General features: G+C 55.1%; 2 protein-coding genes across 7 annotated transcripts in view; both read left to right on the top strand.

The window, feature by feature from the left end:
* The window catches only part of EPB41L1 (erythrocyte membrane protein band 4.1 like 1), a 63,367-nt gene extending 48,434 nt beyond the window's left edge, over positions 1–14,933 (top strand). For 2 of the 6 annotated variants that reach the window (XM_059480612.1, XM_059480613.1), the window contains 8 exons: positions 5,170–5,568; positions 6,912–7,004; positions 7,389–7,475; positions 7,663–7,725; positions 8,646–8,741; positions 9,985–10,065; positions 10,898–11,014; positions 12,105–14,933. In XM_059480612.1, coding sequence (XP_059336595.1) covers positions 5,170–5,568; positions 6,912–7,004; positions 7,389–7,475; positions 7,663–7,725; positions 8,646–8,741; positions 9,985–10,065; positions 10,898–11,014; positions 12,105–12,113 — 945 coding nt within the window. In that variant the 3' untranslated portion in view covers positions 12,114–14,933. Of the gene's footprint in view, positions 1–847; positions 3,434–5,169; positions 5,569–6,911; positions 7,005–7,388; positions 7,476–7,662; positions 7,726–8,645; positions 8,742–9,984; positions 10,066–10,897; positions 11,015–12,104 lie in introns of all 6 variants that reach the window. The other 4 variants (XM_059480607.1, XM_059480609.1, XM_059480610.1 and 1 more) reach the window with 4 other exon arrangements.
* A 1,288-nt stretch (positions 14,934–16,221) lies between these two features.
* AAR2 (AAR2 splicing factor) lies at positions 16,222–23,260 on the top strand. Its single transcript, XM_059481099.1, has 3 exons — positions 16,222–16,969; positions 18,178–18,407; positions 21,293–23,260. Exons 1-3 carry the CDS (start codon positions 16,222–16,224, stop codon positions 21,458–21,460), a joined length of 1,146 nt encoding a protein of 381 aa, XP_059337082.1. The 3' UTR covers positions 21,461–23,260.
* Positions 23,261–25,264: the final 2,004 nt, after the last annotated feature.

The following is a 25,264-nucleotide window of genomic DNA, read 5'->3' on the forward strand; positions in this document are numbered from 1 at the left end:
GTCCCCTGCCAGCAGCACGGTGACATTCCCGCTGTGGCCCTGCTGCAGGATGCTCCATGGCCTTTGCTCAGTCCTGCTGCTGAACCTGTGATCTTTTACACTTCCCAGGGAGCCTTTCTCAGGTGACACTTGCTGAACACTTGTTTTCAGCATGGCTGGGTTCTGAGGAGATGTCCCTGGTGAGCTGGAAAGGAGGGATGGCCTTTTGGGGAATCTGAGCTGCAGCAGCTGGTAGGAAAGGGACAGGGCCTTGCTGATGGCTTGCAGTGGTTTCTTTCCCTGCTCGTGCTCTTGGCACTCTGACAAATTCTTAGGGCACATGGATGACACTGAGAGTGAAGCTACCCAGAACCCAGGGCCTTGCTTCCAATGAAATCTCACCCCTGGGAGTTGCCAGAGCCAGCTACAAACAAGGGGGCAGCCAGCTGTGTTCCCCTGCCTCCAGAGAGACCCTGGTGGTGTTCTCGTGTGTGCTGGGAGCTCCACTCCCACTCTGTGCCACCAGCAGAGCCCCAGGTATTGCAGGTGTGTCAGGGGGCCACCACCCAGAGCAGAGCACTGTCCCTAGAGAGGACACTGGCTTGATCCCCAGTGTGGCATCAGCCCCTTATTTCCAGCCCCTCTCCCCATCAATGAGCGGCTGGGCTCTGTGCAGAGCCTCAACTCTGGCCTTGATAAGAACAATAGTAATAGTAATAATAATAATAATAATAATAATGACAGTGATGATGGTGATGATGATGTAGGCAGCCCTGTGCCAGGCTGAGCAGCTGTGCCAGTCATGCCAGCAGCATTCGGGGCCGGGTGTCTGATGCGTTTAACTCTTCTTGCTCCAATTGCAATGCAGGGCTCGGAGCACTGGGTATTTATAGAGAGAGAAGCCCCTAGGCTGGAAGCTGTAGCTCTGAGGAAAACTCTGAGAGCCAAGACAGAAGAAGCACGTGCAGGGACCTCGGAGGGGAGCACGAGTGGCAGCCTGACCAAAGTGGTGGTGACGGTAGGGAAAGCCAAGGATGGGGCAGGCCAGGAAGAGCCGGCAGCTGCAGCCTTGGAGACGAGGAAGAGAGCCAAAATGATTGCTAGTCCCGAGGATTTTGAGTCTGTGTGGGAGGATGAGCTCTATGAGAAGGAAAGCAGGGGTGAGTCCAGCCCAGGGGAGGCACATCCACCCGCCGAGAATGCAGAGGGGGAGCCCCAAGAGCCGGGCAGAGGCGCAGCCACCAGGGAGCCAGGGCTGCCCAAGCCCTGTCAGCAGCCTGAAGAGAGGCAAAGGACCAAGATTTTGGAGCCAGAGCCTCCCCAGGGAGAAGGTGAGGTGCTCTCCAAGGACCGTGCTTCTGCAGCCTTCAGGAAGCAAGAGGCCAGAGTGGCAGCCACAGCCCCAGAGGTCCTGAAAATTAAAGTGAAGGCTGGTGACGACAGCTCAGAGACTTCTGCAACCCAGAGGATCATCTACTTAGGAGATCCAGAGGGGGAGGAGAAGGACAGTAAAGCACACCTGGTCTTGGACACTGGTGGGTGCCTTGGCTTGGAGGAGAGACCAGAAGCCCCAGTAAACACATCCAGGGAGGGATCCGAGCATGTCACACCTGTGGCAGAAGGGTTCCAAGCCCCCTCCTCAGCAAGTCACCAACACAGGACAGTGTCTGAAAAACCCACTGGAGCACCAGAGCCACCTGGGATGAGCTGTGATGGGACTGGCCTGGAGGGACATCCCCTCTCAGGGTGGGAAGAGCTGTCCCTGCAGCCAGAGAAAGCACCTGGTGCTGGGGTGCCTGGAGGAGCATCCATGGAAAGTGAAGCCCTGCTGTGTTCCCAGGAGGTGGGACCAGAGGAGATGGAGCTGCAGAGCTCGGTGGGAGGCTTGAAGCCATGTGGCCTGGCAGGGGATGGCCCCAGGGCTGAGGAGCACAGAGGGAGCCCAGAACAGTCCCCAGACATCTGCCCAGCACTGGAGGGGCTCTCGGGAAGGGTTGGAGCAGACAGTGATAGGGAGGAAAGTACCAGAGTGGTTCTTCAGATGGAAGAGATAGAGCCCAAGTCACCACCATCATCAGCTGGGTCTTGGCAGGGCCACACTCACGCCACGGGGCTGGAGAGGGACAAACCCAGTGCTCCTGTCCCTCCACCCCTTCCCCAGAAACCCAGGCCAGTCCCTGTGGAGCCATCTGCAGGTACGGAGCCATCTCCAGGTACGGAGCCTCCGGGCACAGACCTGTCCCTGGGCACCAGCCCTGCCAGAGAGGTGGCCATGCCCGAGTGTGGGAGTCCCTCTAAGGAGGTGGCATTGCCCATGGGCACTAATCCTGAAGCTGAAGAGCAATCCCAAAATGTGGGATTTGCCTCATGGAAACCCCGTGAGGTGAAAAGTCCTGTTACAAGAGAACCACCCCAAAACACAGACCCTGCAGCAGAGTCAGTCCAGGTCAGAGACCTGGCCACCAGCGAGGTGGCCCAGGACATGGACACAGCGCAGAACAACAACGTGCCTGCCACTGAAGAGCCAGTGCAGGGAGAGAAGCCCATGATCAAAGAGCTCTTCCAGGGCTCAGGGTCAGGGAAGCCAACCAGAGATGAAGGCTCTGGGATGGAAGAACTGTCCCGTGACAAAAGCCTTGGCATGGCTGAGGTGCCCCCCGAGGGAGAAGAAGCAGAACAGCAGACTGAGACAATCCTGAGGGACTTGCCCCTCCCCAGTGCAGATCCCAAAGCACAAGAGCCACAGCAGGACTCAGAGTTCAGTGTTGGACAAGATCTGCAGAGTGGGAGCTGGAGAGTCCCAGAAAGCACCAGGGACAGTGACCTGGCTCCGGGGCAGCCACCACAGGATGACTCTGTCCCTAAAGCAGCTGCTGATGTCTTTCCCTTCCAGTCCCCTGCAGCAGGATTGTGCCAAGGAGGCGAGGCATCCCAGCTCTCTGCCGTGGTGAATGAAGGCAGGACAGGGCAGTCAGGTGGTGAGACACATCCAGCAGGGCCTGGGCTGTCGGTGTGCATGGCTGGGCTGGCAGGAGCTGTGGCCCAGGAGCACAGGGATGCTGCCCTGGCCCCAGGAAGCCCGGAGGACAGCAAGAGCTACAGGGAAACTTCCGTGGCCTCCAAGATCAAGATGTTTGAGCAAGGTGAAGCGGAGCGAAGGGCGGGCCAAGAGGGACAGGAGCACGTGCCTGAAGCTGAGACATTGGTGACAGCCACGGGGAAGGCAAATGTGGCACAGGATCTGCCTTGGAGCACCGGCCTCGCCTCACCCTCTGCAGTGGGACCTGTGTCCAGCGTGGGCTCCTTGGCCCTCGGGCAAGGGGCTGGTTCAGGAGGCACCTCCCAGCCTCAGTCCCTGAAGGAAGGAGTCTCTGCCGAGCCCGAGCACGAAGAAGACAGTGCCGAGCTGGCCTCGCCCGACTCTGGCTGTGAGCTCACCCTGGCCGAGGCCGTGGTAACCGCACTGAGCCGTCCGGACGGGCCATTCGTGCGCATGTTCTGTGGCTCTGCCCGTGTCCAGTGGCTCCTCACACTCCATTGACTGGCAGCAGGCGCTTTGCATCCCTGTCCTCTCTGTCTGTGTGTGTGGTCAGGCTTCACTGGCTGCATGCGCAGCCGCTGCCCAGTCGGTTCATCAGCTTTTGTTTTGCGCCCCCCAACATTTTGGCTCCCTGGAGAATGCTGAACCCAGGAGGGGCACCCGAGCTCCGTGGCCGGGAGCAGGACAGGGCGCCGGGGGGTGGCTGGAGCAGCTGGGACTGTCACGGACACGCGGCCCACGCTTCCAGCTTCACCCCTGCATTTCCTACGTTGGTTGATTACCCCTTCTTGCTTAGCTGCCACCCTTCCTGCCTTCAGCAAGCTGGTGGCTGGCTGATGGAGCAGCTTCCCTCGCTCTCGTGAGCGCCTGAGCAGCTCCTGCAGAGTTCATTTCCTTCCGACTAACCCTTTTCTCTAATCCAGAGCAAATCTCAGCAACCAAGTGGGGAAGAGAAGGATTTATGTGACCCATCAGTAAAATCCAGCCTGAAAGAAGAGAATGTAAAGGCTGCTGTTCCAGTGGTCTCGCAGGTCTCAGTGCTGTTTTGATAAGTGCTTCTCCCGGCAGTGTGAGCGCTCGCCCCGCGGCCAGGGCTGTGCTGCCCCTCCGCTCCCCTTGCAGGGCTCTCTGTATGTATTGGTCAGACACACCCCCACACGTGTCTGCAGCATGTTCCCCGGTGCTGCTGGACACCCTGTGTTTCGTCCATACCTCTCAACCTCCCACAGTGCCGAGGGAGGGGTGTGCCAGCAGGCCCAGCCCGTGGGGGATGGCCCTGGCTGTAACACCTGGAGCAGAGGCCAGGAGGTGGGGTTTCCTCTGGCATCGATGAGCTTAGAGCTGTTCCTAAGGGACAACTGGGTGTAGATTTCCCATGGCTTCATGGCAAAGTGTGGCAATGGGACATGTCCCCTCCGATGGCAGAGTTGAGAGGTATGTCTGTGTCTGGAGAAGAGTGGATGGAGGGAGGTCATCCCTTGGCTCTGGCCGTGCTGTCAATTACACTGACCAGGTCACCCTGAGACTCACCTGAGGCCTCTGGAGGGGCAGGTGGTGTCAGTGGGGCAGACTCACCCCGGGGCAGCTGTTGGGCTGGACCTCCCCCCAGGGTGATGCTTCACAGGATGCTCAGTGGAATTGGCTCATTCCTCCTCAGTGGAATTGGCACCTTCCTTTGCTTCTCCCTCACCGTGCCTGGCCGATGGGCCCTTTCCTTTCAAACTCTTCTCTCTTTCTTTCCCTTGTTTGTTTTTTTTGAGTCACTGACATCCGATAGCCCTTCGTCTGAGCTCTTTCTGAATGTCTCCTGTCAGACCCATTGTTTTGCATCCATCTGCTTCCACTGGTGCACTGAAGTGCCTCCAAGCTGGCCGAGCTTGTTTTTTGTCTGACCGAGCCTTTTTGAGATGATTCATTGCCAACAAACTTTTGGCACAATCCAATGGAGTCGCCTTCTCTCCCGCAGCAAAGCCACTGCTGTCAGAAAGGTTTCGGTCTCCATGCTTGAGTTGTGTTTGACTCTACTCTGTGATGTTTGCTGCAGCCTTCCTCCTCCTCCTCCTCCTCCTCGTGCTGCTGCCGTGTCCCGCCGGTGCTGCCCCGCGGTGCTCACGGCCCCGTCTCTCTCTCCACGATTGTGTCTCCCTCAGAGAGCGGGGGCAAGGGAGGGCCCCGAGGAGAGGGTGAAACCGCCCCGGCACAGGGCCCCCGAGAGCGACACCGGCGACGAGGAGCCCGACCAGGAGAAGGACTCGGTGTTCCTGAAGGACAACCACCTGGCCATCGAGCGCAAGTGCTCCAGCATCACCGTCAGCTCAACCTCCAGCCTGGAGGCAGAGGTGGACTTCACCGTCATCGGGGACTTCCACGGCACGGCCTTCGAGGACATCTCCCGCAGCCTGCCCGAGCTGGATAAGGACAAGAGTGAAACAGAAGATGAAGGCCTGGTTTCCTTGCAGCACACTGACAAAGTAGTTCCCGGACTGGAAGAGGATGTCAAAGGCCGGGATAAGGTCTCCCAGCCCAGCCCAGATGTCTCCCAGGCAGAGGTACACAGGGACACCATTCACTGAGACCGGCCCGGTGCCGTCGTGCCTCCGTGTCCCTCGTGCCTGCGTTGTGCTCCCGGCTGGTTTTGGGGAGCATGCTGGCTGCCACCCCTCGTTCCTGCCTGGTGCACGCTGTGTCTGTGTTGCATGGCTCTGTCACGTGCTTGGTGCATCTGCTAACCAGGAGAAGTCACTGTCACCTGTGTCCCTGCGTGTGGCTGCCCCAGCACAGCCCACAGCAGCATGTGCGCCACAGGGACGGCACGTGGCACTAACCATGGGAGCTGTCCTCGTGTCCTGCATGAATCCAGTGACCAGTCTGTGTAGTGCAGAGCCATGTGCTGCCCACTAACCCCTCTGGTCATGCTGGGGCTGGGGGGGATTGGCCTCGTGGAACCGTCCTGGAGCTCATGGAGGGTCACTCTGTGCTGGGAAGGGTCATAGCAGGGCTAACAAAATTGCATGTGCATGTGTGTGGGGCTGAGTGCACTCATGGGGATGGAACAGCATCTGTGTGGCCTTGTCTCTGTGCTGGGCAGGGCCATCTCTGGCCCTCCCACCTAGGGCAGCCTCCAGCCCTGCAGGTAAGTCCCCAGTGCTGGCCAGAGCTGCCGAGGTTAGTCCAGACCTAAAGCCAGGAAGGAGCTACAGAATTAGAGGGAGCTGTCTCTGAGCCAGCCTGGAAACCCTGGTTTGTAGCTGTGGCTAGCTGTGGGGGATCCACTCCAGGGCTGTTGGCTCAGGAATTCTGAGCACTGGTGAAGCATCTCCCATGCAGGAGCCCTTGGCAGCTCCAGTTTCCTGCAGCAGGGCAGTGCTGCCAGCCTGTGTCCATTCCCCCCAGGTTCTGACACCCCAGGTGTACCCAGAGCCACCAGGAGCTGGTACAGATCACAAAATGACTGCAGCATAGGCATGAAACTGGTTTGGTGGCTCTCACTTGGCTTTTGAAGAGTAGTTTGTCTTTATCCATGGTGTCTATAAATCTATCCAAAAAATCCCAGGGACAGAGCAGCAGGGCTGATTTGGGGTGTGTGGGTCACAGGGCACTGTGGGTGGTGCCTGTCTGCCCAGGGCAGCATCCCAGCCCTGCAGTTTGCCCAGGCAGGACTCAGTGTGACACTCATAGAACATTGTGTGCCATTGTGTGTGTGGCACCTGCGAAGGAGCAGGGCAGGGATGCTTTGGCAGGGGCTGCTGCACAAGGAGCACAGAATTCAAGTGGCTGGGCTGGAAGGGACCTTAAAGGTCGTCTCTTTCCAGCATTGTGCCATGGACAGAGCACTCAGGACTGTTGGCATCGTGCCCCAGGCTCTGCTGACTCTCTGCTGTTCCTCCTGCAGCCCTCAGCCCCCAAGGCAGACGCTGTGACTGTGAAGAAGCCCGAAGCAGAAGGCTCCGCTCCCCATCGGGTCAGCGCCACAGACACGGCCCAGGTGACACGGTGGCTCCCCAGAGAGCCTGAGCCCTGAGGCTTCCCAAAGCCTCAGCCCACCAAAGCCTGTCCCTGGCAGCAGCTCTGGGAGGGCAGTGGCTTTGTGGGGTGGTTGGGGGCCTCTGCTCACCCTTGGCGTGGTGAAGTCCTCCAAAAACACAAGCTAAAGGGGTATTGTCTGAGTGTCCCTGGCCCCACCTGCCATGCTGCTGGGCAGTGCTGGCACACCTGAACATCCCTAGTGGGTGACAGCCACCAGCTGGCTGTAGCTTCACTGCCCTCCCTGGCTTCCTCTGGCAGCAGGATATGGCCACATTGTCCCTGCAAGTGTCACCCACTCCCTGGTGGCACCTCCAGGCTCACCTGGTTTCCTTTGCCCTGGCAGGTGGACGGAGGCACCCCGGGCAGCAGGGACAGCACCACCACCAGCACTGGCCAGGCTGGCACCACAGAGACAGCGCTGGTGACCTCAGTAAGCGGGGCTGGCCCTCGAGGGAGGGGCAGCCACTGTCCCCTGCGGTCCCTCTGCTCCTGTGGGAGTGACCGGGGTCAGCTGTGCTGGGGAGACCCTGCCCCACTGGGGGTGTCTTTGGAGAGTGGCACCTGCCATGTTTGCCCCATGCCAACATGAGCCAACGTGCCATCTGCTCTTCTTACAGGATCACGGCACCAAGGCTGGCAAAGGGGCCGCTCCCACCACAGACCTTCGCTCCCTGTCACCGGTGAGGGGGGACCTGGTGCCACCAGCAAGGCCAAGCTGGGAAAGGCAACCCTGTGGGGCTGGAAGTGGGTGGGATTGGTCCCACTGGGCCCTATGCTGTGTTCCCAGGACTGGCACCCAGCTGATAGGTTGGTACTGGGAAGGGAAGAAGGATGCTCAGAAGATTGGAGCAAGAAGTCAGGAGGCCCCAAGCTGTGGGGTTCTTCCTATGCCAGATCCATACCTTGAGCATCTGCCTGTGGAGGATAATTCCCAAAAACACCCCAGTCCCTGCTGCATTGGGCTGAGATACATTTAGCTCTGTGTGTCCTGTGGGGTCACCCAAGGCCACCCACAAAGTCTCCTGACTCCCAGTGGAGGTGGTGGCCACCAACCATCCTGCCCAACACAGCCCTTCCTCTGGAAAGGGATTTCTTACTCCACCCCTTCGTTTTGATGGAGTGCAGCCTGGCCAAACACCAGGTGCTGCCCCAGGCTCATCCTTTGTGCTGCAGGGAGAGCAGCCCTGGGGCTGAGGTACCAGTGCATCCTTCCCAGCCTTCCCTTTGGCTTGCAAAGTGGGATGGACAGAGACAGAGGCAGCCTGAGAACTCTGTGCTAGAGTGGCCCTGAGGGTGGATAGAGAAAAGCCAAAAGCAGCCATGATACCCTCTGCCCTCTGCAGCTGCTGTGGGCCTGGATACCTGTGGAAACCTCTCCCTGGTCCCCCAAAGCTCTTGGTGCAGTTGGAAGCACAGCTCATTGCCTTTTTCCCTTGCTGTGCTCTCCCCTCCCTGCTGGGCTGAGGGGGTACATCCCAGAGGGAGGTCCTGGCTGGCTGGGGCTGGGCTGAGCTCCCCAGGAGCAGAAGGCTCTGGGATGTCCCCTGAGCACGCTCCAGGATGTCCCCTGACCATGGTGTCCCCTGTTCATGTCCCACAGATCTCGGGCGGCTCTGCTGGCAAGGAGGTGCTCACCAGCATATTCAGTGCCACTGCAGAAACACTCTCCACCTCCACCACCACCCACGTTACCAAGGTGAGAGCAGCTCCAGGGCTTCCTGAAGGCCACTGGAATTAGGGGATGGGTGGATTTATGTTGTGCCAGGTACAGCAGAAAGGGCCCCTCTCCTTCCAGCAAGCCAAGAGCTGAGTGCTGTCCCATGGCAATCCCACAGAGTGCTGTGTGCCCTGGGTGCTGCCTGTGCCATCCAGCCAGGTGTGACCACAGCAGGCAGGCACAGCCAGGGGTGAGCATTCAGCCAGGGACAGGCCAGGGGTGGGAAGTGAAGGAGACAAGGCTGCAGCAGAGGGTCTCACGCATGGCTGTTGCATCCCCAGATTAAATACACACTTTTCTTCCAGGGAGCAAGGCACAGGATGGGAGGAAATGGCCTCAAGTTGTACCAGGGGAGGTTTAGATTGGATAAAAGGAAAAATTTCCTCACAGAAAGGGTGGTCAGGCACTGGCACAGGCTGCCCAGGGCAATGGTGTGTGACAGTGTTCACAGGGGTCTTAGGATGAGAGGAGAGTTGAGGATCTGACTCCATGTTTCAGAAGGCTTGATTTATTATTTTATGATATATATTACATTAAAACTGTACTAAAAGAATAGAAGAAAGGATTTCATCAGAAGGCTAGCTAAGAATAGAAAAAGAAGGAATGATAACAAAGGCTTGTGTCTGGGACAAAGAGTCTGAGTCAGCTGGGCTGTGATTGGCCATTAATTAGAAACAACCACATGAGACCAATCACAGATCTACTTGTTGCATTCCACAGCTGCAGATAACCATTGTTTACATTTTGTTCCTGAGGCCTCTCAGCTTCTCAGGAGGAAAAAATCCTAAGGAAACGATTTTTCATAAAAGATGTCTGTGACAGTGGTGGAGTCCCATCTCTGGAGGGGTTTCAAAGATGTGTAGCTGTGCCACGTGGGGACATGGTCAGTGGTGGCTTTGGCAGTGTTAGGAAACAGTTGGGCTGGGTGATCTCAGAGAGCTTTGCCAGCCTCAGTGATTCTGTGGTTCTATAAGGACAGCAGCAGCTCTGTGAAGGAGCTGAGCAGCAGGAGGGTGTTTGGCACCTGCCCCAGCCCCTCTCCTTCCCCTGGGGCTGCTCTGTGCCTTCCTCCTCCCTGAGCCAGGGGCAGTGGGAGTTCTGCTGGATTACAGGGCACTTCTGAGGGGATGCTGGTGCTGTTCCTGCTCCTGTGGCAGAGTTCCCTCCCCTGCCTGGGGCTGGCTGCTGGGGCAGGGCTGAGAGCTCTCCTCTCCTCACGCAGACTGTGAAAGGAGGGTTCTCCGAGACCCGGATAGAGAAGCGCATCATCATCACGGGAGATGAAGATGTGGACCAGGACCAGGTAGGAGCAGGATGCTCTGCCTTTGCCCACTTCTGGCTGTCCCTGGATGCAGCACTGCATGTTTCTGCTTCTGCCTGAACCTGTTTACTGCTTTTGGCCAAAACCTGACTGCCGTGGGCCCAGACCTGTCTAGCAGGGCGGGTTCCCACAGGTGCAGTGACCCTCGGGCCATCTCCCACCATGAAGCCATGGCAAAGGCCACATCCCAGAACAGAACAGAGTGATGGCATCACTTTCTTACAGTCATAAACACATATCTACGTGTCCTTTCTCTGTTGAAATACTCCAAAGTGACCCAGGTCACCTCTCTCTTCCAGCACTATCTCACTACAGATTGAGCCTCCAGGTGACGGTGCCTCAGTGTCAGAGGACAAAAGTGACATACTTTTGGGATGAAATCACAAAGACTGACACAAGTCTTTAGGTCCACAAGGTCACTTCCCTGTGGCCTCACAGGGATTCATTACTTAAGAAAAAGAAATAAAGAGATAAAGTAATTAAAAGGCTCTGAAATAATTTTTAGAATTATAATAATGAATTTGATAATTCCTGTAGATTTTTCTAGTGTTTTCCTCTGCCCAGGTTTCAGTAGCACATCTGTACAGAAAAACAGCAGAGAAAGGCAGCTCGTGGGGGCTCTGAGTCATGGATGAATTCCCAATCATGCTGGATTCTCATGCTGGGCTTCAGCCTCTTCACCCCTGCATTCCTATCCTCCTGGAATCCCACTCTGCTCCCTGGAATGCTGCTCAGCTGCTTTCTGGCTGCAGTCAGGGTGCCTGATTGCAGGAGAGGGAGGATAAATGCTCTCTCTCACCCTTCTGCTTTCCAGGCACTGGCTTTAGCAATCAAAGAGGCAAAACTCCAGCACCCTGATATGCTGGTAACCAAAGCTGTGGTGTACAGAGAAACAGAGCCCTCTCCAGAGGAAAGGGACAAGAAACCTCAGGTAGGTGGAGAAGCTGCCAGGTGTGATTTACTCCTGCTGGTAATGGCGGTGTCACAGGTCACGGTCTCTGGTCCCCACAGAGGGTGGCATGGTGGCTCTGGGCTCAGCCACCTGGTTGTGGTCAGGAAGTCACTACCATGCCACTGAAAGCAATGCTGTGGATGTCACCCTGCTGTCCTGCTCAGCACAGGGCTCAGAGGCATTTGATGTAAAAAGGAAAGAACCTGGAAAGAACCTGTTCATCCCCCTGAGGTGGGAAGGGAATGAGGGATCTCAGGTTTTTGGGTAGGCTGAGGCACTTGGCTACAGGTTATGCAAAGCCAAAGTATCAGAACAACATTGGCACAAATTATATTTGCTTTACAAAAACCGTACAGGCTTTCAGTCCCACTCATGCCCAGGCTTAGTTTTTATACACACACAGGTGAAGGCAGCAGCACACAAGGTTTGCACCTCCCTGCAGACACCCCAAAGCTGTCACAGTCCCAGACACTTCTCTAGGGCTTGAACCTAGAGAAGCCCCCTTTGAACCCATTGCCCCTGTCAGCCTGGAGATGCAGCTCCTCTGGGCTGGCACAGCCACCGGAGCCCTGTGTGGGAGCACTGGGGACAGAGGTGCAGAGGAGAGGGAACAGTTCTGGGGGCTCTGGCAGAGCCAGGCTGCAGGTGCCTTTGGAGAGGCTCCTCAGAACTGGGGTTTTCCATTTCTTTATCATATGAAGGTTCGGATTGGCAGCTTTTAAGCCTGGAAAAGTGGCCAGCAGTGCAGCTGGGGAGGCCATGAGAGCCTGGTGGAGCTGCCTCACCCTGTCCCACAGTACAAACGAGTCCAGACATTCCTGCATCCCATAGGATCCACCCAGTTTTAGTTGAATGGCTTAAAGTGAGGGAGTGACAGCTCCCCTCATGTCCTTCATGTACCAGCACCAGCCCAGTGCCTGAATTCCTGCTAATTACCAAAGCTCCTGCTAATTAAATGCAAACCGTGGCCCCAAGTGTTTGCAAAGTTTCTATCCAGTGCCCTCATCCAGAGAGGAGCCTCCATGGACTGGCACTCCATGACTTGGTCCTTTCCATCTGCCTTGCACAGGAATCTTGACCAACATGTTCCTGGAAGCCAACATCTGTATTCCAACCTGGAGAAGAGGGGAGAAGGAGCCTTCATGCTGGATTTATCAGCAAGACATAGACATCCTGGCTGCAATGTTCATGGCAAGAGACAAAAATTTTTAAAAAAGGAATAGCAAATATATTATATATATATATACATACATACATATATATATATATATATATATATATATATAAACAGGAAACAAAATGCATCCTTGCACTGCTGCTATATGCTGGAAACGAATAGCAAACAACACCACCAACAAACAAAGCCAACCCTCTGCAGATAAATTGAAGAATTTCCTGGATTGGTGATCAAATCAGATTTAAAAAGTCATAATAATAACAATAATCTTGGTAACAATACAATAAGCCACCATCTTGCATGTTACATGAAAGGACACACAATCATGAGTTCATTTGTTGCACACTGAATGAAAAGGAAAACTGCTTTGCAACAAAGCAAGTAAGCAAACTGAAGTAAAAAACCACAAGCAGAAGCAAAACCATTCCCCACCTCTGGAAAGAAGAGAGAAAAACATTCAAGTTATGACCTTAGAGTTATTTTCCAATTCACAAGTGTCGTTTCGCCCTTCTCCTCATTCCATGCTGGTTTTTTGCATTTTTTGGGGGTTCTGTTAACTCTTCCCCTCCCTTCCTTATATTCTCTGTGCACTTGTCCAACCTCTTGTTCTCTGAAGGTATTTAGGAATGGGTTTCATTTCAAACAAAGCAAATGATATGTACATGGTTTCTCATCTCTAACGAGCAGCCTGTGGGGTTTCATATGGATGTGCATTTCAGTTCTGTATATTATTCTATATAACAGAGGGGGAGGGAGGGAACAATGCTGAAATAATTGAACAGTGCTGGTACAGACGATGCCAACATTTTTAAATGGTTAACTCTTGGATTGACTGTGGTTGGTGTACTTGGAGACTCTTAGATCACCCGTGGGACTGTGAGTCCTGCAGGAAGGAATGGGAAAGGTTTTGGCTGCTGCTGGCTGGGGGGGGAAGGGGAGAGGGACAGGGACAGGAGTGTCCTGCTGGTGATGTGCAGTGTGTGGTAGTGAGGTTTGGAGGGGCAGCATCACCTGGAGGGGCAGGGAAGGCTCCAGCTCCAACAGCAAGAGGGGCTCCCAGCCCCAGAGCTCGGGCTCAGCTGGGAGCGAGGTGGGAGCTGCAGGGCTCGGGGCTCCCCTGCAGGAGCCCTGCCCCTGCGTGGGGTGGGTTTGCTTTGTTTCTGGATCCCAATAATGGACGTACTTGAGTTTTGTAGTAGGGTCAGAGGCAGAGGGGCTGCTTGTGCCCTGCCTCCCCCACTGCCAGGGGTATGATGGCAAAGGCTGGGGACAGCGCTGGCAGTACTGCCCTGTCTGCCATGGGATGGGCAGTGCAGGGAGCATGCTGTGCCCATCCCTGCAGTGTCCCCAGCGTCCCAGGCTGGATGGGGGAGCCCAGGAGGTGTCAGTGGAGCTGCTCCCAGCTCAGCCTTCAGCCGAGGCTCCTCCAGGGCTGCCTTTGGAAGGGGACCGTGGGCCAAGCCCAGGGCCCCGAACACTGTGAACAGGCAGTTCAGGTAGGCTCCCAACCAAAATCAGAAAGGAAAGGAAAGAAATGGGTTTCCTTCTTGGAATTATATCTAGCTCCTACAGAAACAGAAGGGCCCATGATTCTGCACCATTTTGCCTTTAGTCTCCCATCCCGACACAGGCTGTGCCCAGGACCGGGTGTGCTGTGCCAGGCCCTGCCAGGGCTCGCAGGATGCCCGAGCAGGAGCTCCTGAGCCACGAGGATGCCGTCGGCAGCCCCTGCTCCCACCTGCACTGCCCAGCAGGGAGCTGCTCCCTGGCAGCTGCTCCCCAGTGACTCTGTTCTCTGGCAGAGAGGCGTGGAAGGCAGAAGCACAGGGCAGTGCCCATGCCCAGGTGCCAGCCACACACCTCCAGGGAGCACAGCCCCAGCCTCACAGCACTTAGGGCAGCTGCAAAGAGGCTCCTTTTGTCTCCTTTGTTTTCCCAATGCACCCAAGCCAGCCGTGCCCAACAGAGGCACTGCCAGGGGTGGTGGAGGGTGTTCACCATGGCACAGTTCAGGGTCAGAGCCCACCTGGCTGGGGCACCTCCACAGCCCACCCGAGGCTGCTGTGAGCCTGCAGAGTTGCTCTCAGCGTGGTGCCCAGCCCGGGAAGCGAAGGCTGCCCTGGGATTGAGCAGCTTTACGGAGTGGGGCTCCCTGTGCTTGGGCTGCTGCGAGTTCTGTTTGCAGTGAGCAGCCCCTGGCTCCCGCAGCGTGTTCATGGGTGGCACTGTCAAAACCTTTTTTTCCTTACAAAAAAGAAAAAAAGGAAAGAAAAAAGCTCACTTCTTGTTTTCTTGGCAAGGTGTGGCTTACTGCTGCTCAGCCCCAGCCTGCCCATCACCACACTGTTTCAGATAGCTGGCCACTGCTTGTTTTCTTCCAGGGGCCTTTTCTGTGGAAAGGGGTGGGAGACATGAGTGCCTGTTTTTACCCAATCCCACAAATTCATTCTGAACCTGGCCTGCGATTGCATGAGTAATAATAACAGTAACAATAATAATAATAATAATAATAATAATAATAATATTTATTTTTCTTTGAGAAGCACCTTACCAACCAACTGCAACGCTCTGTTGTTCCTTCACTAACTCTCCTTTTCTCTTCCCTTGTTCTCCCTCTCCCCCTTTGGTCATACTCCTTTTCAGTGCTCGGTGGTGTATGCGTGTGTGCTCACTGTTCTTGTATTCAATAAAAGTGAAATAAATGTGTTTGATGCTAAATCACCCAGGGGCCTCGATGGACTCTTTCCTTACTGAGAGGATGGAGAAGGGAAGGAAGAACCTTGCAACGGGAGCACTGCACATGGAAATATCAGGCTTTGTGTAAAAAGATCATAGAAATCACAGAACCCCAGAATGGCTTGGGCTGGAAGGGAATATAAACCTCATCCTCTTCCATCCCCTGCCATAACCAGGGTCACCTTTGGCTAGACCAGGATGCCCCATCCAGCCTGGCCTTGGGTGCCAGGGATCCAGGGGCAGCCGCAGCTGCTCTGGGCACCCTGTGCCAGGGCCTGCCCACCCTCACAGGGAACAATTCCTGCCCAATATCCCATCTAACCCTGTACTCTGGCACTGGGAAGCCATTCCCCCTTGTCCCCAGTCCCTCTCCAGCTCTCCTGGAGCCCCTTTAGGCCCTGCAAGGGGCTCTGAGCTCTTCCTGGAGCCTCCTCCAGGTGAGCACCCCCAGCCTGTCCCAGAGCAGAGGGCTCCAGCCCTCGGAGCATCTCTACGGGCACCTCCGGACTCCAACATCTCCCCACCCATCCAGAGCTGCAGAGCCCAGAGCTGGCGCAGTTCTCAGGTGGGCTCTCAGCGCCCCAAGGGCAGATGATGTTGCCAGGTCGGGAACTGCGGCTGCCGGAGCCGGGAGCGGCTTCATGACAGGGGCTGAGCCTGGGGCACAGCGCGGGGCAGCGAAGGTGCTTGTGAGAGTGCTCGGGGTGCGGGGAGGGCTGGAACTGCCCCTCTCTGGGGACCCCGAGCCCGTCTGCTGTCCTGCGAGGGAGGACGTGGTGCTGGGACAGTGTCTGTGTGTCACAGTGAGAGTCCCGTGTGTCTGTCCGGGGGGCCCTCTCGATCCATCGGTCCCAGGCACGGCTCTTGTCCGTCTGCCCCGCTGGGGGCTGGAAGCGCGGGGCCCAGGGGGATGGCAGGAGGCAGCTGGGGGGGACTGCGAGCCGGATTTGGGGACAATGGGTCAGCGGGGAGCAGCCGCCAGCCACGGAGAGGCTGAGGGGAGCAACGCCGGGCCGGGGCTGGGGCTGGGCGGAGGGGACGGGGAGCGAGCCGGGGATGAGCGGAGGGGACAGCGAGCGAGCAGGGACCGAGCCGGGGCGATCGGGGACACTTCCCGCTGTTCCCCGGGCACCGCCGCACCGCAGCCCGAGCAGCCCAGCCCAGCCCCGCCCGGGTGCGGTGCCGGGGCCGGCCGGGCACAGGCTCCTCCCGCCGCCGTGCCCGGAACCGCCAAGCCCGGATATCCGGGCAGGGCCGCTCGGTGCTCGGTGCCATGGCGGCGCTGCGCTCGGACCCGGAGCTGGCCCGGCAGCTCTTCTTCGAGGGCGCGACCGTGGTGGTGCTGGACGTGCCTGAGGGCACCGAGTTCGGCATCGACTACAGCGCGTGGGCCGTGGGGCCGCGGTTCCGCGGCGTGAAGATGGTGCCGCCGGGGCTGCACTTCGTGCACTGCAGCGCGGCCGGCGGCGGCGGGCGGGACGCGGGGCCGCGCTCCGGCCGCTTCCTCAGCCTGCGGCGCCGCGAGGTGCGGGTGCTGCGCTGGGACCCCGCGGGCGAGGCCGTGCGGCCCGAGCCGCCCGAGCAGGGCGAGGCGCTGCGGGACGGCCTGCGGGAGCTGGACCCCTTCCTGGGGCCCTACCCCTACGAGACGCTGAAGAAGTGGGTGTCGCTGAGCAACTTCATCAGCGAGGCGGCGGCCGAGGAGCTGCAGCCCGAGAGCGGCCAGATCTGCGCCTTCGCCGAGGTGCTGCCCGAGGCGGCGGGGCGGCACACGCGGGACCGCGCCGGGCAGCGCCGGCCGCCGCTGGGCGCCGAGTGCCGCAGCTACGCCGAGGGCCTGGCCCGGCTGCCCCGCATGCGGCCGCGGGCCGGCACCCAGATCCGCTTCTCCGAGCTGCCCCGGCAGGCCTTCCCCGACGGGGCCAGCCCCGAGGAGATCACCCGGCACAGCATGGACCTGAGCTACGCCCTGCAGCGGGTGATGGAGCAGCGCTACCCCGGCCAGCCCCTGGGCCTGCTCGGTGAGCCCCGCCCGGGAAACGGCGTTTTGTGCTCGGGGTGCAGGCTGTGCCGAGGCGCCTCTTCAGTGCGGGACAGGAGTTTGTGGAGTTTATAGCAGCCACAGGGCTGTTCCCATGGCCTGGAGGAGGCTGAGGCCGGAGCTGCAGCTCCTCCCCGGGGGCAGCTGCGATCTCCCTTCTGTGTGACCAGGGAGAGCACCCGAGGGAACGGCTGCAGCTGTCAGGGCAAATTTAGGTTGGATATTAGGAAAAGGTTCTTCCCCAGAGGGTGCTGGCACTGTCCAGGCTCCCCAGGGAATGGGCACGGCCCCGAGGCTGCCAGAGCTCCAGGAGGGTTTGGACAGCGCTGCCAGGGATGCCCAGGGTGGGGTTTTTGGGTTGTCTGTGCAGGAATGGGGCTGGGCTGGGTGATTCTTGTGGGTCCTTCCTGACTCAGGATATTCTGTCATTCTGTTCTGTGACTCTGGTGTGGGAACATGGTGCTGCAGCCCAGGTTGCCCCAGGTGAAGTCAAAAGCAGCCGTCAGAGGTGGCCCTGGTGTCTGGCACCTTCCCTGTTCAGGGAACCTCTTGAGGAACCTCCCAGGACTTACAGATACAAATAAGTGCTGCGTTTGTGGAGGTCCTGGAGCAGGGTTTTGTTTTGTTGCAGGATGGAGGGAGAAGCCCTCCCAGCTGAAACCAGATTTGGAATAAGCCTTTGTTTTTCTTTCGTTTTTTTGTACATTAACATTATACAACTTATTATTTTTCAAAATTACCAAAGACAACTGTAGGATGTAGAGAGAACCTTAGGGAATGGTGGCAAAGCAGCTGATACCAAGCATCCAGTGTGATGAACCCTGGCTCTTAGTTCAACAAGGCAAACACACTTGTTGAGGCACTGCTGGCCTCTCCCAGAATTCCAGGACAGTGCTGTTTGCAGTCCCATAACAGAATAACAGCAGGCTCTGCCTTGTTGTCTGGTGTTATTTACTGTTTGTGGAGTCCCTCTGCAGTGCTGATAACCACAGTTACAGGTGACCTGCCCCATTCTGCTTTGCTCCAGCTGAAGAGCAGCACAGGGTCAGTGTTTGAGGTATGAATGCCCTATGCAAAAGCCAAACCAGAGTTTAGAAATCATTTGCAGAGCTTTGGGGAGGACACATTCCCAGGATATCTGTTAGTCTTATGTGTTTTGTTTTGTTTCCCTTCTCTGAACCCACACAGCTGAGTTGCAGTTTGCCTTCATCTGTTTCCTGATTGGGAACGTGTATGATGCCTTTGAGCACTGGAAGAGGCTCCTGAACATCCTGTGCCGCTCAGAGGAGGCCATGGGCAAGTACCAGGACCTTTACATCAACCTCATTTCCGTGCTCTATCACCAGCTCAACGAGATCCCAGCAGATTTTTTTGTGGACATTGTCTCCCAGGACAACTTTTTAACCAGCACCTTGCAGGTGTGTTGGGGGCTGTTCCCTGGGAAATGGGGTGGGAGGGAGGGCATCAGCAAATCTGGGGAGGAGCCGCCAAAGGAGTTCAGCTGTGTGGGAGATGGGAGCCTGTTTGAGCACACAGGGCTTTACTTTGACTTTTTCCCTCTGTTATTCAGTGAGAAATTCAGCTCAGCAGATACCAGAGAGGCTGGGCAACTGCAGCAGGGTGTCTGTTTGTTTAATTTTTCACAAGTGCCATTCAATTTTCAAAAGAAAAAACAACACACAAAGCTTTGGCATGAAGGACTGATGATGCTGATCATCAGTCAGCATCATCAAACACTTGGTTTGCTCAGTGTGCAGGGAAGCTGCAGCAAAGCTTTCTTGAGACAAGGGCAGTGATGGTGTTTAAGAAGCTTTTCCATTGCTTAGCACAGCTGAGGATTTCCTGCCATCAGGTTCTTATCCAGAGGGAATTTATGGTTATTCTAAAATGCAAAAGGTGCTGCCTCTGCTGGGACAGGTGGGGCAGGTGTGTTCCTCAGCCCAGTGTCAGTAGTTACCCACTGTAGGAGCAAAGGGGGTGGGACAGTCAGGACAGACGGACACAAGAGATCTCTGCAGCCAGGGCTGGAACTTGGGGTTTATTGCAAAGGGCCTGGGGGCTGGGAGCTGCCAGACACAGCTCAGAGCAGGCCTGAGAGTGGGAAAGAGGATGAGAGGGTAAGAGAGCGAAGTTCCTGTTACAATACAATAAATCTTCTTCTGTGCTGAATATTCTAATTCTCACTAACCAATCTAGTACAAGATACAAATCCTATAGCATTTACATACAGCCTATAAGAATCATTACATTACCACACTGTGTTACATTTGAAACCCTACAAACTCTTCTTTGGGCCCCTTCTGCCAAGCTGCAGGGTCTGCTCTGACCCTTGGGCCTGCCTGCAAGCAGAGGGTGTTGTTCCATCAAAAGGGGATCACCTTCAGCTGGCCACACCATTGTTTTCCCATTGTTCAGTAACTGAGGTATCTCAAAGCTTGCTTTCATTTCAATCTCACTTATAGTTTCCATATTCTCAAAATCTTTTGCCAGGCAATCATATTTATAAGGCTTTCCTGTTCCATCCTCCCCAACACCCACTGCTGGTGCTCATGCTGGCAGTGCAGCAAACTGGCTTAGTTTACAAAAAAGAGCCCAAATCAGACACTGACAAAGCTGAGCAATGGGAAGCAGCCCAGCAGGAAGCTCTGCTACAGATGCAGTTCCATTCCTCTCCTTGGTGACCCCAAGTCCTTGCTGTACTTCTGGGGAAGCTGAAGGTGTTTGGGTTTAATTGCTGGGTAAAATGTTCTGGGAAGCATTGCTTTAATCAAGTGGCTTTCAGATTTTTCAGTTGTGATTCTTACAAGTCTCAGGAGGGTTTTAATTTACGTTTTATTTCTGTTGGTGGATTTTTTCCATCCTAGTACAGGACAGCCCAGCTGTGTTTGCAGCATGATCAGAGCAGTGCTGTCAGTTCCCAGCAGTACCCAGAATTTGGGAAACCCTTTTGGCTGCCTGAGTCTTGTCCATCCCTGGGCTCCCTCAGTGTGTGTTTCACCCCCTCAGCAGGAGCTGTGCTGGTTCAGGATCACCCCTAGGCCCTGCAGGACTCACCACATTGCCCTTGCAGACTGAGCCCCTCCTCACTGAGCTCTCCATGCTCTGCTCCTGTGGGATTTCCTCAATGGAGCCAGGGAAGCTCTGGGCCTTGCCTTACCCACTGCACACACAGACTGCAGAGCTGTGGGGAGGGCATTGTCTCTGCAGCTCCTGCTCAGCTCTGGAAGCAGCAGCTTCATTTTTGGGGTTTGAGCCAAGGCAAGAGGAGCACAGCCACCAGTGACTCTGCAGCCCTACCAGTGCTTAAAGAAAAAACAAAACAGCTTGGTGAAATAACTGATTTTATGTGCAGTTCATTGAGAAGAAGTAGGAAGTAAAGTCTTCTAGTAATTTTTCCCTACCAGCAGCATTTCTGTGTAAGAATTCTGTTAGAAAGAGGCAGTTTTCCAGTAGAATGAGCAAGAAAAAGGCAAATGTTCATCCACAAAGCAGAGAACTTTGCTGCTCATTGTCAGTGCTTTATCCAGCTCCCAGTAAATAAGAGGCTGTGTTTTCCCAGAGGAGATTTCTTTTTATGGCAATTATTTCTGGATCAGTTCAGGAGGAGCAGAGCTGGGCTGGGCTCTGGGCTCAGTGCCCTGTTCATCACACTCAGGTGCTTTCCCCTGAGTCCAGCAGAGGCTGAGTTTGTGACATGTCAGTAGATTTGTGTTTGGGGATGGAAGGCAGGGGTTCCCCCACACTGCAGCACCCTGTGCACAGGGGGATGGCTGTACTAAGGATAACCAAGCTTTTCCAGAGAGCTCCCATTCCTTTCTGACATTCAAGGTATTTTCATTAAGTTTCCTCTGTGTCCTGAAGTGTTGGTAATACCTTGTTACAGAAATACTTTGGGAGATCTCTACCCACGGAAATGAGGGGTGCAAGTATTTTCTGGTCTTTAGACACTTGCTGGAAGTTTGCCTACTCATATTTGAATTTTTTAAATGCCTTCTGTCAGGATGTTGTCCTGAGCTCACCTTTGGCCCTATTTCAGAATTGCACAGTACAAATTCAGTTACAGACACCTCCTGCCTCAGACCAAGATCTGCCCTGAGTGAGATGTGTGTGGTGCTGCTCAGTGCTGGAAAGGCAGCAGGCAGCATGGGCTTGGGCTGGGAGGTGAGAGCTGTGGGCTTTGGCTGGGTCCCCCCAGAGCTGCACGAGTGCCAGGGTGTGGATCCCAGCCTGGCGTCCCTGCAGGGAGGAGCTGCCCAACTGGGGCCATGGCTGGGCTCTGCCTGACCTCTGCTCTTTGTTTCAGGTGATGTTCTCCTGCACCTGCAGCTCTGCTGTGGATGAGGCTCTGAGGACCAAGGCTGAGAAGTTCAAGGCTCACCTGACAAAGAAATTCAGATGGGACTTTGAGGCAGAGCCTGAGGACTGTGCCCCTGTGGTGGTGGAGCTGCCTGAGGGTGTGCAGGTGGACTGAGCCAAGGGCCCCTTAGGAGCAAACAGCTTCTAAAATGACCTTTCCTTCTCTTCTCCAGCCCTGCCAGCTTCTTGAGGGCTGTGTCTGAAGCTCATCCTCTCTCTGCTGGAGGAGCAGATGTGGGAAACCCAGGAGGGTGCTGAGCTCTGTGAGGAGCCCAGAGGTGTTGGGGGAGTTTGAGCGTTGCCATGTGGCACCTTTGGACAGGTTGGGGTTTTCCCAGCCCTCCTGCAACGTCTCCTTCTGGAACACAAGCCACAGACAAAGTCACAGAGTCATTAAAGATCCAAAAAGACCTTTTGGATATCATGGAGTTCAGCCCTAAAGCTGACACTGCCACAATCCTCCTGCACTCAGCTGTCCTCTCATCCCTGCTCCCCTCTCCTGCTGGGCTGGAGCTGATCCCTGCTTGGGGAGCACCTGTGCTTTAGGGCTGTCTGGGTTTGAACAGCCAGGTGTCTGCTGAGGAAGGCAGGAGGAACCTCTCCTGAAATGGAAAATGTAAACCCCTTCCCGCTGAATTATTATAATTTTGAAATTAAGGGGCTCTCAGGCAAAGATATGGGAGCAGGAATAACAGTTCTTTACTAGGAAAATTAAAAATACAAATGTAATAGTACAAAAAAAGAAAACAAAGCACAGAGTGATCACAGGCCCTGTCCCCTGTGTGTCAGGGGCTGTCCCAGCCCCATGCCATGGGGGCTCAGCCCTCCTGCAGTGCCAGCTGTGGCTCTGCTGCAGCAGGGATCCTGCACAAGGGGGGAGTTTTCCTCTGCAGCTCCAGGGCTGCTGCAGATGGGCCTGGGCTCCCTCTGGCCATGCAGGGCAGCAGAAAGCTGCTCCTCTGGCAATGCAGGGGGCAAAGGCTGCTGTGCTGTGCCAGGCTCAGATTGGATCCAGGTAGGAATGCTTGGCTCCTCCCCTGGGCGGAGCATCTCCCCATGGGATGCTGGGATTGGATCAGCCCTGCAGGGACACTCAGTGGCCATGGACAGCAGAGATCTGCTGGAGGGAGGGTTGGCTGTGGGAGAGATAAAACTGCCCCATGAACTGAGGATAACTGCCCCACCTCTGACTGATGGCAAGTAGAGCACACACATATCTTACAATCCCGGACTGAATCCAACCCCCAAACTGCTCTTCATTCCTTCTCCCTGCTCCACAGGCTCTCTGGTGTTGGACAGATCAGAGTTTTTAGTCTCGGACAGTTTCCTGGTGTGGGGCCTCTGCCTTGTCCTGCACCATGGATTGCTGCTGCTTGTCCCATCCACCTGCAAATCCAGGCATGAGGAATGAGCTGCCCTCCTGTTACAATGTGGCACAACTCCCTTTTTATTGGTGTGACAGGTGAGCAATGTCATGGCTGACTCACAATTAAAGGGCAAATATCCTGTGTATATGTTAAGAAAGGTTTTGTAGATTTATAGTTGTGTTTTACCCCCTTGTGATGTTATCAGGGATCACCTGGGTTTGGGACATTTGGGAGGGTCAGTTTGTCACTGTAGCAGCACCTGAGCTCCAATCAGGATTTAAGGCAGTGAACTCCACCACTGGACAGTGAAGGAGGAGTCGATGGACAGAACTTTGAGAGGAGCTAAAGGGTTAAAAGGTGAAACCTCCATGGTGTGGATGAGCACATGCTGGGAAAGATCCTCTGCTCCTGGCACTGTAATATTGTCTCCATTCAATCTTCTGTTGTATTTTTCATAAGGTTTTAATAAACCTTTTAAATGTTTTGAAAGTGAGTATAATTTCTCACAATGGAGAGAAATAAAAAAAATTAAAGACATAGAAAGCTTTGCTCAACCTCATCTGAGGTGTTGCTTGGGCCACTACCCATTTCTGTTGATGTAGATAGAATGTGTTTCAGAGTGTGGTGTGTTCTTTCAACCATTGCCTGATTTGTGAGGGAATGGGGATTTCCAAGAGTGTGGCAAACACCCCAGTCCATCAGAAATGTGGCCAATGTTTGAGCTGTGCATGCAGGGCCATTGTTACTCCAATGGTGACTTCCCTGTTGGTGCCACCCCCTCCTGCCCCCTGCCAGGGCACCAGGCAGGGCACCTATGTCCCCTCTGGGGTGGGTTGGTGCCCCTGGTTCCACCCTGGCACTGGGATTCTCTTGGGGTGCTTCTGCAGCCCAGGCTGGGTTTGTGCAGCCCCGTGGCAGCTCTGGTTTGTGGGGTTTGTGGGGTGTCAGGTGTGAGCCAGGGAGGTTCCTGCTCTCCAAAACCAAACTGAAGGGGAAGGGAGCAGGTGGGAAGGTGCAGGAAGCTTGGCAGTGCTGTGGTTTGGAATCTGAAGTTATCTCAGGGTTAAATTTTTTTTGAACCAGCAATTCTTCCTTGGAGCATTCTCTTGTCCTGTTTAAGGGCAAGTTGAATTTCTGTTCTTTGCTCAGTGTTTTGCTGTGGCAATCCTGCCTGTCTCTGTCCACTGTGCACCAGTTCCAGTATTTTCAGGTTTTATTAGGTTTTTCTGGTGTTTGCTGTTACTGTACCCTCATTTTTCTTCAGAAATAACAATAGAAATCCATTTGTGCCTCCAACAGCTCCCAGGAGGGAGAGGTTTTCCAGGGTCTCTCAGACACACACCACCTTTGTTTGGAGCACTGTTTATATCTGCTGTGCCTTGGCAGCTGGACAGGGCCTGCCCCAGCTGCTGCAGATGGACTGGCTGGCACTGAGCTCCTGGAATATGGAAAAAGATGGAGTGGAGCTCCTTGATTCCCCTTTCTGAGAGGGAAATCATTTACTGCTGGTACTGCTGGGATTGTCAAGCATTGTCAGTGCTCCTTGGGCAGGAGGGATGTGCTGGCTCTGGCCATTACTTCCTGCCCTGCTCCCTCAGGAGCTCCTGTGCTGCTCTGCTGGGTCTGGGAGCTGCCCTGGGGACAAGGGGGCACCGGCCAGGCTGGGGCAGACAGAGCAGAAATTACCCAGAGTAAAAATCCATTTTGATTTAGGTGAAATGTACATCTTTGAACTAAGTCTGTAGCTTGCTGACAGCTGTTTAGTCTGACTGCCTGTCCTCATAAAAAGCTTATGCTGGGAGAAACTGCTTCAGCCAAAGGACAGAGATAAGGGGGAGCAGACAGAGATTGTTACAGAGAGAGGGCAGCCTGACCCAGGAATTCTTTCTGATAAAGAAGAACTAGTGGCAAATATCACACAAAATCAGTAGAATGAATATCTATGAACCTATTGTGAAATTGCATGCAGATGTGTTTGAGAGGGGATTAAAAAAGGATCTGGAGTTCCCAGAGGTGCCCGTGTCATTTTAAGGGAACAATTCCCACATGTGTCCAGCGCTGTAATAAACACAGCAGCTTTACAGCTTCACAAGTTGTGGAGTTTGTTTGGTTCAGCAAATCAGGGCTGGGGATGCTCCACAGAGCCCAGGAGGCTCCACTGCAGGGGCCTCATTAGGGCAGCGCTAATGAGCTGCACAGCAGCCTCCATGCAAATCAGCCCCATGTGGGTCAATCGATGGCAGGAAAAATCCCCGGGGCTGCTCTGGGTGCCCTGGGCCTGCCCTGCCTGGGCAGCTGCAGCAGGAGTGCCCTGGGTGAGAAACGCCAAGCACTGGTTTGTAGAATTTTAGTAGTTTAATAAAATGGTCATAAAAATAGCAATATAATTAGAATAATAAAAATTTTGGACAATTTGGTTTAGGACAATATGAGACAATACAAACAAAGAGTTATGGACAGTCTGGGTACTTCTTTCTGGGCAAAATAAGCCCGAAAAAGGACCCACGTTAACAGAGGATTAACCCTTAAAAGCAACAGCCTGTTCCATATTC

The sequence above is a fragment of the Ammospiza nelsoni genome, chromosome 12, assembly GCF_027579445.1.
Source record: "Ammospiza nelsoni isolate bAmmNel1 chromosome 12, bAmmNel1.pri, whole genome shotgun sequence".
Taxonomy (NCBI): domain Eukaryota; kingdom Metazoa; phylum Chordata; class Aves; order Passeriformes; family Passerellidae; genus Ammospiza; species Ammospiza nelsoni.

Bases quoted from the DNA above. Each gene is read 5' to 3' on its own strand.
- AAR2 (XM_059481099.1), top strand. From the start codon at position 16,222: ATGGCGGCGCTGCGCTCGGACCCGGAGCTGGCCCGGCAGCTCTTCTTC. The intron at 16,970-18,177 runs GTGAGCCCCGCC...GAACCCACACAG, and splicing joins CCAGCCCCTGGGCCTGCTCG to CTGAGTTGCAGTTTGCCTTC. The intron at 18,408-21,292 runs GTGTGTTGGGGG...TCTTTGTTTCAG, and splicing joins TTTTAACCAGCACCTTGCAG to GTGATGTTCTCCTGCACCTG.